Source organism: Lissotriton helveticus (assembly GCF_964261635.1).
Source record: "Lissotriton helveticus chromosome 1_1 unlocalized genomic scaffold, aLisHel1.1 SUPER_1_unloc_45, whole genome shotgun sequence".
NCBI lineage: Eukaryota > Metazoa > Chordata > Amphibia > Caudata > Salamandridae > Lissotriton > Lissotriton helveticus.
Genome location: NW_027611687.1, coordinates 1,191,859 through 1,206,708, shown reverse-complemented (window position 1 = coordinate 1,206,708; position 14,850 = coordinate 1,191,859). Strand labels below are relative to the sequence as shown.

Here is a 14,850-nt window from a genome sequence, read left to right as displayed (position 1 = left end):
TTATATTAAGGGGCTGAGAAACCCCTGGTCATAAGCATTCAATGCCCATGATCTTCCAGAACAAAGGCTGCCTGTCCCCTGTGAACACTCAGCATTTCTGTAAGGAACCGGTTACGTTTCGGCCCCACACAGGACCAAACTAGTCCTCGTGGATCTCTGGGACCAAACACTCTGGGCCTGTGATTGGGTCGATCAGCAGCCCTAGTTTGTCATTTTTGCCTGAAGTGTTCACCCCCCTGTCTGCTAAAGGTGGGTTCATGAGAGAGAGTTTAGTGTTGACTCGCCAGCCGCCTACAGGTGCTGCTGGAGAGAGTCTAGAATAGGGTGGGTTTATGAGAGAGAGTTTAGTGTTCACTGGCCAGCCGCCTACAGGTGCTGCTGGAGAGGGTCTAGAATAGGTTTGGTTTGCAGGTATGATGAGGGACGGCTGACCTTTGCCATGGAGCGGCGCTGTTAGCAGATTAATGTACACACTCTTACTAGCATTACTAACAGTTGCACACAGGGCTTGGCATCGCCATCACCGTTCCTTTGTAAAGCGTACATGTTTCTATTACTTTCATGTTTTACATCTCAAACCTTGATTTCCAAACCTGTACTGAATATACTCAGCCAGCAGCCCTTCTGGACATGGGAGGAGGGAGCCTGATAATGCCACTCCCCCCCAAACCATGAGGTGGCTTATACCGCGTTTTTTGACTGGATATTAAAGGGCCTGGATACCTTTATTCCAGGAAAATGGACCAAAATGGACCATGGGACGCGTTTCCAACTCGAGACCTTGGTACAATGAGTCTCTAAGAACCCTTAGGAAAGATTGCAAGAAAGCGGAACGTGCCTGGAGAAGGGACTAAATTGACGGAGACAAAACAATTTATATGTCTAAAGTCAAGCTTTATCACAAAGCGATCTGTGCTGCTCGTGCGGCTTTCTATGCGAAGGAAATAAAGCTTAGTGCTAATCCGATGAAAAGTTAAGGAGCTTAGGAGTACTAAAGCGGCTCTACGTAGCATTGTATCCACACAACATTGTGAGGATCTTGCGACCTTTTTCGTGGAAAAAGTTCAAAAGATCTATCAATCTTTTCCACACATGGCTCCTGTTGTTACCTTGTCATCGGCTAGAGCTGAGTCTTCCCCCACGCCCTGCTAGCTACCACAGAACATCTTCGGGCTGTCCTGGATGCCGGTCAAAGTGCAGCGCTGATTCTGCTGGATCTCAGCGCTACCTTTGATACGGTGCCACATGGCATCCTTCTCCATCGTTTGGAGGCAGCAGGGGTCACTGGTACTGCCCTAGAGTGGTTCAAGTCATTCCTGACAGAAAGATATTTCCATGTGTCGGCCCCTCCGTTCCTCTCTCAATCCCACTCCATCGGACAGGGGGTCCCACAGGGCTCAGCATTGAGCCCGTCTCTGTTTAACCTCTATGTACAGCCCCTGGCTGCTGTCGCTAAGAAATGGGACCTTACGATGGTGTCCTATGCAGATGACACCCAGCTTGTTATCACCTTAGCTGAGGGACCATCATTAGCGGCTACCAGATTCAGAGACGGGATTACAGCAGTAGCTCAATGGATGGCAGAAAAATATTTACAACTAAACGCGAGCAAAACTGAGGTTATGCTGGTAGGTAAGAATGCTGGCCTTTGGAATGAACATTGGTGGCCAGCACTTCTTGGTCCTATGCCCAGGCCTAAGTCAGTGGTGAAGAACCTGGGGGTCTGGATGGATTCCACGCTTAGCTTCCAGCCCCATACTAAGATAACTGCTGCTACTTGTACAGGACTGTTAAGGGGTCTTAAACCTCTCTTAAAATTCTTTGATCCTGTAGTACGACAGCTTATTGTGCAGTCTACTATACTCTCCCGTCTAGACTATGCGAGCTCCCTGCTTCTAGGGGCTAACAAAGCAGAGATACGGTGATTACAACGAGTTCAAAACTCTGCAGCCAGAACTCTGATAGGTCTCCCCCTCCACTCCTCGGTGGGGGCTAAAATTCAAGGGCTGCATTGGCTTCCGATTGACAAGCGGATCCAGTTTAAAGCTCTTTGCCTATCCTTTAAGATTTTAAAAGCTGGCAGCCCGGCGCTTTTGCACGTTCTTTTGAGCCCGTATGTTCCTCAACGACAGCTGCGTTAGTTGGGACAGCATATGGCGACTGTACCGCGGTTTTCGGAAAGCCATCAAAACTTTCCTTTTTTCCTCAGTTTAGGATATAGGTCTGACTGTTCAGTGCTCCTCTCTGGACTGTTGTACCCGTAGATCTGATAGCGCCGGGGCGCCCCTTTGCTGGGGCAGCTGTGCGCTTTAGAAAACTTCTACCATAACATAACATAACACAATCCCACAGCGATCGTTGGGCTCCCCTCAGAATTTTTGACAATTATTCTATTCAATTGGCAATGTTTAAATATGTCTAGACTTATTTAAACATTGCAGTTAAGTACTGTTTTAAGAATGCAATCAAACACATGATTGCCAAACATACTATTCTGGTCAGGCAGGCTTTAATATAGCCTTATGGCCCGCTGACCAGGGCCTGCACCTCAGGACTATAACGGGTTCAGGGTCCGTAACAACCAGTATATCCCGTGGCAGAAGGGCTGTAAGGCTATTAGAACATTCCACCCACTAAGGGTAGAATGTTCTAAATTAAAAAGAGAAAAATATGAAGACAAACATTGTAATGTTGGAGCTACAGACTTATACTAGCCATTACAAGCCCAGAGCTGCTTCAATGGAGCTCCCAAAATTCCAATGTTCTAATAATGGGTACAAGTACCCAGAGTGTGTTAATTTGAAGTGGGGGTTTTGAAAAACATTTGGAGTCCCGTCCCTTTTGACACATACTCCTCGCTAGTATATAAGTATATAAACGTCAAATCATGTTAGTGATGGCCCATTGGAGAGAAGCTTACTGCCGCTCATTATTTTAAGCTTAAAACAAAGCACCATTATCAGCATAATGCTTCTTTTGACCAGAGTCTAGCGCCTCACCTGGGATCATCTCAGGCCCCCCTACGACAGCCCACCCTCAGTTTGAGGCCCTCTGCCCTAGACATACATTTCATGCATTCTCAGATCCTAAAAAAAATATCACATAAGAGCTGACAGCATGAGAGTAAATTAATCAATTAAGATTTATTTAGGAACTAATTAATATCTCACGAAATTGATACAGCAATAGCACAGACGAACAAGTAAACAACCGAATTTCATTTTAACATCAATTAATCTATTCATAAACACTGGTAGGAAACAAGGAACTGGTGGATCAAAATGATAAGAAGATATAGAATTATCCCTTGGTGGACAATTAATATAAATCATGAAAATGTACTGTTATATTGGATATCACACAATATGAACCCATACAGTGAAGACTTGCCTGATTCAAAATGCAATCAGTCAAATACCTGGAAATAGAGTATCACAAAAGTCTTTTTATTAAAAAAAAAAAACAGGGTAATATTTTGATGTCATCAATTAAAAATGTATATTCCTATATAATACACAATTCATGAAATAGAACACAATTACATAAAAACCTAAATATGTTCAATTAAAAAAGTTTTTTCTTTATTCAAAGAGTATATCAAGACAAATTTTTCAAAACCCCACAATAAGCGTAACTCATTTACTCTAATATGAGACTTCCATACACATAATTATAACCCTATACAATTTAAGAACTTACCACAGATAAAAAAATATAAAAATATAGAGGGACAAAAACATTTTTTTAGACACTTACATTTGTCATTCAGCGACACATCTGGGTCAAATTGCTTTATGGACCAATCCTAGTAGCATATTTCCTTAGCTTATCTTTAGAGAATTGGTTATTGTCCCAAAGATCGTGTCAAATGGTGGCGTTGACGCATTTCGATGGCGTCAACTTATTATTCCATTTTTTTCAAGACAAAAATGGTGTCTCTCTTTTTGGCACTGGTTGGTTGCCTGCTGATATTTCTCCTTACAGCATATTATTGCCGTCCGTTTTCAAATATATATATATTTTTATATATATCTCTTCTCACATTCATTGAATATGAATGGTTTTCCAGCTTGTATTCACAGATGTTTCCTTAATATTGACGATTCACTAAAACTACTTCCCCATTCACTGAAATTATACGGTTTTTCCCTAGTGTGTGTTCTCTGATGCTGTTTTAGGTGTGATAATCAACTAAACCTCTTCAAACATTCACTGAAATTATATTTTTTTTCCAATGTGTGTTCTCAGGTGCTGTTTTAGGCTTGATAATCGACTAAACATCTTCAAACATTCACTGCAAAGATATGGTTTTTCTCCAGTGTGTGTTCGCTGATGAATCCTTAATGTTGAAGATTCAATAAAACTACTTCCACATTCACTGCACTTGAATGATTTTTCCTGTGTGTGTGTTCTCTGATGTCGTTTTAGTCCTGATACATATATAAAGCTCTTCCCACATTCACTGCACTTGAATGGTTTTTCCCCTGTATGTGTTCGTTGATGAACCTTCAATGTTGATGAGTCACTAAAACTACTTCCACATTCACTGCACTGGAATGGTTTTTCCCCAGTGTGCGTTCTCTGATGCCGTTTTAGGATGGATAATCGACTAAACCTCTGCACACATTCACTGCAATGATATGGTTTTTCTTCAGTGTGTGTTCTCTGATGAATCCTTAATGCTTTAGATTCACTAAACCTCTTCACACATTCACTGCACTTGAATGGTTTTTCCCCTGTGTGAGCTCGCTGATGAATCCTTAATGTTGATGAAGTCCTCAAACTACTTCCACATTCACTGCACTGGAATGGTTTTTCCCCTGTGTGTGTTCCTTGATGCTGTTTTAGGTGGGATAATCGACTAAACATCTTCACACATTCACTGCAATGATATGGTTTTTCTCCAGTGTGTGTTCTCTGATGGTGTTTTAGGTCTGTTAATTGAGAAAAGCTCTTGAGACATTCACTGCACTTGAATGGTTTTTCCCCTGTGTGTGTTCGCAGATGATTCCTTAATTTTGACGAATCAATAAAACTACTTCCACATTCAGTACAATGATATGGTTTTTCTCCTGTGTGTGTTCGTTGATGTCTTTGTAGGCCTGATAACTGAATAAAGCTATTTACACATTCAGTGCATTTGAATTGTTTTTTCGCTGTGTGTGTTTGCTGATGGTGTTTTAATATTGATGACAAACTAAAGCCCTCACTGCACGTGCCTGAGACTTCTCTTTTAGTTAGTGTCTCTGGGTCTGGCATATACTTGTTTACATTGTGTGACTGTACTTCCTGAAGGGCCATCATGACTGATAAAGCACTTGTGTTATTCTTGCATTCCCTGCATGTGTCGTAATTTGCACGTTTGCTTTCAGATTAAAGAATAAAGTTTAATGGTCAACAACTACTCCCCAAACTCATATGTGTGTAAGGCATCTTCGTGGGCGATTGTGTCTTTAGACTGGATAATGGTTCTGCATGCTTGCGGGTAAAGATCCATCGTCTTTCTGGTCGGTACACACTGGGACAGTACTCTGTATTTTAGACAACAGACCCCTATTTCTTTTAACCTTCATTTGTCTGACTCCACTCCATTGTGCTTTTCACTGGTTGCTGTGGATTGGTCTGAAATAGTTTACAATGCACCTCTAGCACTGAATGGTGGTCGTTAGTCTTTTAGGAAGCAGAGCACTGCTGTAACCACCTCATACCAACCTCATGATCAAAGCTGGTATTGGACATGTTTACACAAGAGGAGGTTTATCAGTGTTGTCTTAATTTTCTAGATGTCCTTTCTTCGTTTTGAGGCACGGAGGTGCACAGCTGAGACCCGTAGAATCACTGAATTTCTCGTGACCCTTGTCCCTTCTTCCGGGATGTCCCAGTTTATGTTCAGGTTCGGCTGTCTCTGACGACACTTATGTTTTCCTCAATACTGGAACTCAATATTTTGGACTTTGTTTTTGTAGATTTACAGTGTTATCTTCCTTATTTTGAAACAGTTTGTACAATCAAAGATTGTTTTCTATCGGATTTAAAGAGATTTAAAATTACTTAAAGGGAAACATAATCGAATGTGCATACACAATTTGTAATTGATTGTATAAATACCTCTTCATTACCATTTTTGAAACTTATGATGGCATATGTAACCATGCACAGAAATTTACATAAAAGTTGCTTTGAATATGCCACATCTTAATTATTTCAGCAAAGGTTTTCATGAGTAACTTAGTAAATTAAAAAAAGGCGCTCGCATAGCACTCATACACTAGTTACAGCTTTAGGTAGGTGAATATGGTCAAGGTTTTGTTAAAACAAGAACAACTCTTTGAGTAAGAGATGGTTCAGGAAGACTCGAGACAGAAGAGCGAACATGAGTATGCTGTACTGATCTGAATGGAGAAGCACATCTCTATTTATAATGAACTAATTTGAAAAGCTTTGACTGAATATATACCAAGCATGCTACAGAGGTAGCACGTTTGTCCAAGATCCGTGCCTACATTTATCCTTCTACCTCAAGTGGACATCCCACTTGACCTTTGTGCACTGTTGCTGATGTGGTTCTGCTTAGAACATCACACAAGTTTTTAAACTTCTTATTATAAAACTTAACTTTACAAATTCTTCAATGTATTTCAGTTTAACACAAATGATGACCATATTAATTTAAACAGTACAAATTTGATAGCTTCAAAAACTTTTCTTCAAATGAATCACAATCACATTTCAAACATATATATACAAATTAATTTTCTTTTGTTGGAAAATCCAAATCGTTGATTTCAAATGGTGCCCAATGCATTTCGAGCCCAGAAGGGCTCTTCTTCAGGGGCCTGAAAACTAAACATATACACAAACTTAATAATGAATAATACATGATGATGATTATTCTCAACACTTTCTTGTTACAAGCAATTTTGTGAAAATATGTTACTGTTTACTTTGTTTATCATCTAAAGCCATGATAACTTAAGAATGTACCTGATGGTAGAGCGAATAAGGGACCATGTTATCGTATTCAGCATTATAAATGTCTGTTACTGTTCGTTTTACATGTACATTAACATTGCATCACATTTTTGTTTTTATTTGCACACTTTTGCACGTTTAGTTCCGTGGTCGCGGACACATTGAGCTCAGAACTTTTAGGTTTAGATAGCAGTTTTGTCATCGGATTGTGTGGTTTAAGCTCAAGGGCAATACAGGAACGTTGGGCGCTACAAGATTAGTTCAAGGTAAGCGGTCGTCCATGGTTTGTGAACGAGCATTTTCAGGATGGTTTATCCCAGAGGCTTTACTTATGGGATATATTTCTTTGCATTTGTTTAGTTGTCTTCAAAAAGACGTGATTTTCGGATTATCGGTGGTTGAGTGAGTAATCACAAGATTTTTCAAACACACAATTTGGAGTGGTGAAGGGCCACACAGACAACAAACACAAATACCTTTGCATGTACTTTTGATTTTAATAACTAGTCATTTTTTATGTCATTTTTTGATCTTATAAAATAAGTGATTTTGAGCTCACAGGTGTATAAAGAGGGTAAACATCGTGTTCTTTGTAAAAATTGGTTGCTTGTAACAAGAAAGTGTTGAGAATAATCATCATGTATTATTCAATATTAAGTTCGTGTATATGTTTAGTTTTCAGGCCCCTGAAGAAGAGCCCTTCTGGGCTCAAAAGGCATTGGGCATCATTTGGAATCAACGATTTAGATTTTCCAACAAAAGAAAATTAATTTGTATATATATTATTGAAATGTGAATGTGATTCATTTGAAGAAAAGATAACGTTTTTGAAGCTATCAAGTTCCCAGATGCTGTTTGGGGGTCCATTGGACCCACAATATCAATTCCAACTCTTTCAAAGGGGACCCCCACCACAGGTAGTGGTATTAGGGGGGCCTTTGTTGTGCCACCTGACTTACCACTGGCTTGGCAAGTGACACAGGAGCGACAAAACTCCTTGACATCCTCTGACATGTGAGGCCAGTGAAAGTGTGGAACAAGCCTGTCCCACGTCTTGCTCTGGCCTAAGTGTCCTGCAAGGGGAATATCATGGGCCAAGGTAAGGAGGAATCCCCTAAACTGCAGAGGTATAACCAACCTCCTGGTCATGCCAGGCTTGGGGGCTCTAGCCTCTGAGTAAAGGAGTCCCTCATCCCAATACACAGTATGGGTACCTTGGGCATCCCCAGCAGCCTCAGCAGCAGCCTGCTGTCTGAGGGGTTCAAGGGAAGGGCAATCTAATTGAGCCTGCCTCAGGTCTGCCCTTGAGGGTCCCCCTGTCCCCAGAAACTCAACCTGGTCAGGTTCAAGTTCCTCAGAGACAGTCTCCTCTTGGACTGCAGAATCAGTTTCCTCTGAAACTTGATCCTCAACCTGGGGCAAGGTGGAAGGCTGGGCCTTTCCTCTCTTGCTCCTTCTCTTGGGTTGTGGCTGGTCTATTGTCTCAAGATCCACCACTGGTTCAGGAAGGCACTTCTTAGCCTGAGCCCTTGTCATGGCAAGGACATGCTCTGAAATCCCTAGCATTTCTGCATGAGTCCTGTACTCCACTTCTGACCATGCTGAGCTTTCAAGGTCATTGCCTAACAGACAGTCTACTGGTAGGTCTGCACTCACCACAACTTTCTTTAGGCCATCAACCCCTCCCCAGGAGAAGTTCACAACTGCCACACTATGGGAGGTAGTGGAGTTGCTGGCGTTGGTTACTAGGTAGCTCTCTCCTAGTACAATCTGTCCAGGGTCCACAAAGTCAGGTGTCACCATGGTGACACTGGCACATGTGTCCCTGTATGCTTGAGCCAGTTTCTCATTTATTAAGGGAGTCTGCCTGTATTTGCCCAGGTTAGTGGGGCTTACTGCAGTGGGCAACTCAATGTCCACATCATACAGGAGAACTGCCTGTGTAGGGATTCTGACTAGGCCAGATCCTACTTCAATACCCAGGGTCAACCCAGCTACACCCTTGGACTGTGTTCCACCACTGCTTACTGTACTTGGGGTTGCAGTTGCTTTAGGAGCTGTAGTGGTGGGAACTGGATTTGCCTTGGTGCACTCACTGCCCCAGTGTGAAACTGATTTGCAGGTATTACACCAAGGTGTCTTTGGACCTTTGTTCTTCTTCTTCTTGTTACCATTTTGGGAACCACCCTCCTTACTATTAGTTTGGGGGCCTGAAGACTTCTGGTCTTTTTCTTTATCTTTCTGATTCTGATTACCACCCTTCTGGTCTGTTTTCTTCTGGTCACCACCTTGGTTCTGGGGTTTCTGCTTAATCCTTGTTCTGACCCATTTGTCTGCCTTCTTTCCCAATTCTTGGGGAGAGGTCAGATCAGAGTCAATAAGGTATTGATGCAACAGCTGGTTTTTACAGTTATTAAGGATCTGTTCTCTCATCATAAGATTGTACAATCCTGTATAGTCTGAAACTTTACTTCCCTGCAACCAACCCTCCAAAGCCTTAGTGGCACACTCAACGAAATCAGTCCAGTCTTGAGTCTGTGCTTTTTGGGTGTCTCTGAACAACAACCTGTATTGCTCAGTGGTTAGGCCATACCCTTCAATAAGAGCACTCTTCAAAACAGAGTAGTTTTTGGCATCCTCAGGTCTAACTGTGAGGAGCCTGTCCCTCCCTTTCTCAGAAAAGGAGTACCACAAAATTGCAGCCCACTGTTCCTCAGGAACCTGCTGTACCATGCAGGCTCTCTCAAGAGCAGTCATCCATTTGTGGATGTCATCCCCCTCTTTGAAGGGGGCCACAATTTTAGTCAGGTTTCTATTGTCATAGGCCCTGTCTTTTTCTCTTGGAAAATTGCTGCCACCAGTGACATCTAAGCCACTTAATTTCTGCTCTCTTGCCAAGGCAAGTTTAGCTTGAGCTAAGGTGAGTCTAGCTTGACTCAGGGCTACCTCCTCTCTCTCTATCTGGAGTTTGACAGCCCTCATTCTAGCCCTATGCTCAGCTTTCTGAGAAGCAGTCATGCCTCTCTCTGATTCTCTGGAGGCACTAGAAATATGAGAGTCCCCTGAGGGGGATCTCACTCTTCTGTTGCCTGGGAGAATCACATGTTGGGTTCTGGGGAGGTGCTGGCCCTCTCCATTCCCCAGTAGGTCCAAGTTGGCCTGGCTAAGCCTACCAACTGGAACCTGGCTACCCTGATCCTGCACTTCTAAGTCCTCAACATCTGAGTCCTCATCTAAGTCATCATCATCCTCCTCTTCAGGGGGATCAGTTACAGGGGGGTTCCCTCCATTTCCTGTGTCTAGGGAAGCTTGCTTCGCCTTTTCTAAGTCATCCTGTTCTAGGATTTCTACCAGGATTAGGCAGGTGGGGCTTCTGCCCCTTTTTAACCCTCTTGCTTTGCACAAGGCAATCAAGTCTCTGCGGGTTAGTTTGTCATATCCAAAAGTTGCCTGGGTAGGGTCAACTGTCACAGGAGTAGACCCTGAGGCTTTTCCTGTGTCAGACATGGTTACTAGTGAGGTGTAAGTGGTGCACTTATCTACACTAAGTGTTTTCCTACTGTACCTTGCTAGTGAGTTGTAGTCAGGGTGTGCTAATCCCTTTAATCTACAACTACTAAGTTCAGTAGAACTTAATATGCTAAGCTTTTGATTTTATATGTACCTAGAGGTACTTGATGTGATCTTTCAATTTGATATAAAGATTGCAATGGTAAAACAACAGCAAGCTCAAATCCGCACCGCTGCTCACCAATGTGAGAAGTTGGCCTGGTAGGGGATGTTTCCAATTCTGGAACCACCTACTACCTGACCAAACAATCCCTTATGGTGTCTGGTTGTAAGTCAACCTTATTAGACAAGCTATCCTAGGGGTAGCATGGACTAAGCAGCCTAAAGGCTTAACTTAAGAGGTCGTGTTAAGCGAGCTGTTTTACCACATACAATCCTGTAATACCAAATGAAAGGACACCACACAAGTATATATTATAAAAATATATGTGTTTATTACTAAAAACAATCCCCAGTATTCTTTATGAATAAAGGGGCACAAGCGTTAAATCAAAAGCACTGTTTAAACATACAAAGTTGCACAATTATGGATGAGGGCAGGGGGCCACTCAAACCATATACTAAACAAGTGGTATAAGAGAGGCCACTCGAACAGTGGTTAGGCCTAGGGCCTAGGGAATCGCTGGGAGAAGTCAGGACAATCAATGCTGAAGTCGGGAATGGCCCTCGGGATTCGGGAGATGTGCGGAAAGCGCACGCATGCACCAATGTTAACCAATGGTGCGTAAAAGTTGTAAAGTTAAAGTTAAAGGACACTTCCGCTGAACCTAGAGGAACAAAACTTAACACACAGACCCTAGAGGTGTGCACCGGTGTGGGAACACCGGCGGAGCAAAGTTACCTCACCCACAGGAAGTGGGTGCACAGGGTCGAAGTGGCGTCGGGTTTTGACTCGCAGGCTCTTGGTGCTTGAAGCTGAAAGGGCTGCAGGCGGGTTAAAGATGAAGTGTCCGGTGGAGTCCAAGGGTGGACTCAAGTTGTAGAGTACCTGAAAGCAGAGGGGACAGAGTCTGGGTCACTCAGCAGTGACCAGGGTGGAACCAGGACGGAACCAGGCAATGTTGGGCGCAATCAGGTGGTCGTCGAGGAGCTTCTCTCCGCTGTCACGTGGGCTCTGGGGCATCTGCGACGTCCAGGAGCAGGTCACGATCTGTCCCACGCAGGCTCTCACCGTCGGTGCAGTCGGCTTCAAGTTTGGAGCAAACAAGCCTTGGCAAGAGCAATCCACGCGGGATCGGAAGATTGCTTCTCACTCGGACCAGGAAGGTCAGAGTCGGGGATCCTTTTCAGGGGAGCTGGTGTGGATCTGGAGCAACCAGATTCACGAGTCTTCTTAGTTAGTTCGTCGGCACAGGGACCACTAGCCAGCTGGCAAGTGACCGGGCCAACGCGTTGAGCCAAATAGAGCCAAAGGGCCCCACGCAGCACTCGTCGAGTGTGGAGGGCTGAACTTCGGCTCAGGAGCAGCTCAGGGTGGGGGCTTCTCAAACCCCGGTGCACAGCTTCGAGGATCACTCGTGGGCTGCACGGTCAGCGTCTCGTGGTCAATTCAAGATGGCGTGCCCCACGCTTACGGTCGCCTCCACGGGTCTCAGCTTTGCAGGGACTGTGGATCGGGCTGTTAGAAGGCAGGCAGGCTTGATCTCGTCGATCTCAGTCGCTCGAGTTCCGGCGGGAACTGCAACTAAGTAGACGTCGAGGGCTGGATGGTGCCTGCTGCTGCAGGGTGGTCACTCCTTGACCACAAGGGAGATTCTTCGGGCTTCCACGTTGAAGTGGAGGTCCAAGGGTCCAGAGTTTCGTTTTAAATGTTTCTTCCAGGAAAATCTGATGTGCATTGGCACTGCTCCCACTCTTATTCGAATCTGGGGGGCGTGATTACCTGCTAGGTCCCCTCCTATGGGTGGGACCCAGGAAGTGGGTGGATACACCCCCTTCCTTTGATCCAGGCCGCCCTGGCACGAGGGCTGGAGTGCCCCAGAACCGGTTTGGCCGGATTATGCAAGGGGCAGCCTTGTGCGCCCCCTCCAGTGTCTGGTTTCTTTCAAACCTCCCTGCTACAATACACTATCTCCTGTCTGGAGGGCGGTGACACCCTCCTGTGACAGGAAACCCTTTGTCCAGGACCCCTTTGGCTGAGTTTCGGTCAGCTCCAGGGGTCCAGACATTTGTCTGTGGCAGAGGCATCCATTTTGTGGATCTTAAGGTCTTTGGAGAAATCAACCGCATTAAAGTAAAGTAACATGTCTTGCCCCTCTAGAGGGGTGGAATGCCATCCCCGTCGCCAGAACTGGCGAGGGGATGGTATTCCAAAGCGTATGACACCTTACACGACATGTTTTGATAAAGCCAAACCAAAGTTGCTAAATAACCGCGAGGATTATAAGGCACTTAATAGTATATGGTATGGCATTATCCTGAAACAGCTTAGGGATTTGTTCCCGACGGCTGCAGACAGGCTCAGCTCATGCTAGAGCTCCATCTCACATAAAACCACGCACTCAGCCTCCAGGATTGATGAGGCCTGACTATAGGAGTGGCTCACAGGTTTACATGTGTCCAGATATAGGTTTAGACATAGGTATACTATATCTCAGCAAGGGGTGTGTACACCACCTTACCCCAGCTGAGTGATCAGCCAGTTGTGTCAATTTAAGAACCAGCCAAGGGTGGCAAAAGATATGCTGCAGCCCCTGGTAGGCCTTAGTGGCTCCTATGCCCTGTGCACCTATAGTGCATTATACAGGGGCTGACAAGGAGTCCATTTCCAATTGGTATGTGCCTATAGCACATGTGTCATTAATTTAGTGAGAGAACAGCAGGCTGGGGGTCTGATCAGCAGGCCCACAGCCTCAGTAGTCGAAAACCAGTGAAGCAAAAAGCAAAAATTTGGGGTGACCATAGGATAGCAGACCCTACTCTCCTACAGACCTGCTTTCAACATTCCTTTTCCAGCACAAAACCTGCCAACAACATTTTCCAACCATGTAATTCCCATGACTTTTCATGGGTCTCTCCTCCTACTCACGCTTTTCAACATCACCTGTAAAAACCACCGTGACCACATTCAATGGTACAATCCTGAGGTGCGCTCATTCTTTCCACATGATGGAGAATGCACCAGAACAGCGCACGCTGCACATAAGATAAAGATAAAGTGCCTTCTGCGACTCTCACACATGCCCGGAAATGACACAGTCCCTACAATCTTAGCACTGCTTTTCAAATACCCACAAAATGCCATAGGCACAGCTCAACAATGTAAAATAAAATTAATTCACAGTGTAAAATCCATCAGCAAATGATCCAAAGCGTACTGCATGCCACAAGGGACTTTACTATCTCATCTGCGTTGACAGTTTGCTGTCACCAAAGTGTTCTTCCTTTGAAAAGGGTGCTTTTCCTCTATGACATGTAGAACAGATGCAAGCCCATATCAGACAGAAATAAAACATTTATAGCTCTGTAGTATTCTGAGATAAAGAACTGGGTAGTAGGACAATGGCTTTCAATAACCCGGCACTTAATGTCAACTACCCCTGAATCCTGCCTGCTAGGCCTTCGCTCTACAGCAAAGGGGGGCAAACACTTACACAGGTTCATAGACCTGACATACGTACTTTTCAAGTGACGAATAGGAATGTCTTGGAAAGCGTCCTCTGTGCCGGACACTAAGAGGTGGCTGCATACTCCCCTGCACTGTGCACGAGCAGAGACCAACACACTACACATGCTACTCTCTAGAGGAGTGGGGAGAAGGGGTAGGGGGTGTGGGAAAGTAGGATCTGCTTTCATGGCTACCCCCACTTTTTCCTGGAGTCATGCTATTTTCCTGACTAGTCTGACTGAGATCCTGCTAATCAGGACCCCAGTCACTGTGTTCCTTCCTAAATTGGGTATTTGGGTATGGTGAGTACCTTGGTACATTCCTAATTGGCTGCTGGTGTACCTTTGTAAGTCCCTAGTATATGGTACTAGGTACCTAGGGCCTAGGTACTCCAGGGATCCCCCATGGGCTGCAGCATGTGTTATGCCACCCATGAGGGACCCTCCAAACTCTGACCACAGGCCTGCCATTGCAGCCTGTGTGGGTTGGTGCTTGCACCTCTCATGAAAGATATGTCTCCTTATATCCAACATCCCTGCACTTGAAACCTATTAGTCACCCCTTTAGCAGGCCTTTCAGTCCCAAACGCTGGGTGCTTGGTTCCGAGTGTGAGGGTGGTCCTGCATGAGCAGACAACCCCTACAAACCCCGGAGTCCATTCTCCAGGTATTGAACATAAATCAGCCATTATGATATAGCGA

The 14,850-nt window shown here is 44.5% G+C and overlaps 1 protein-coding gene across 1 annotated transcript in view; it reads right to left on the bottom strand.

The window, feature by feature from the left end:
• Window positions 1-14,850, bottom strand: part of LOC144806094 (uncharacterized) — a 615,705-nt gene that overhangs the window by 98,199 nt on the left and 502,656 nt on the right. The window contains 1 exon segment of the mRNA XM_078672530.1: window positions 4,223-5,365. Within this exon segment, the coding sequence (XP_078528656.1) occupies window positions 4,223-5,365 (1,143 nt within the window).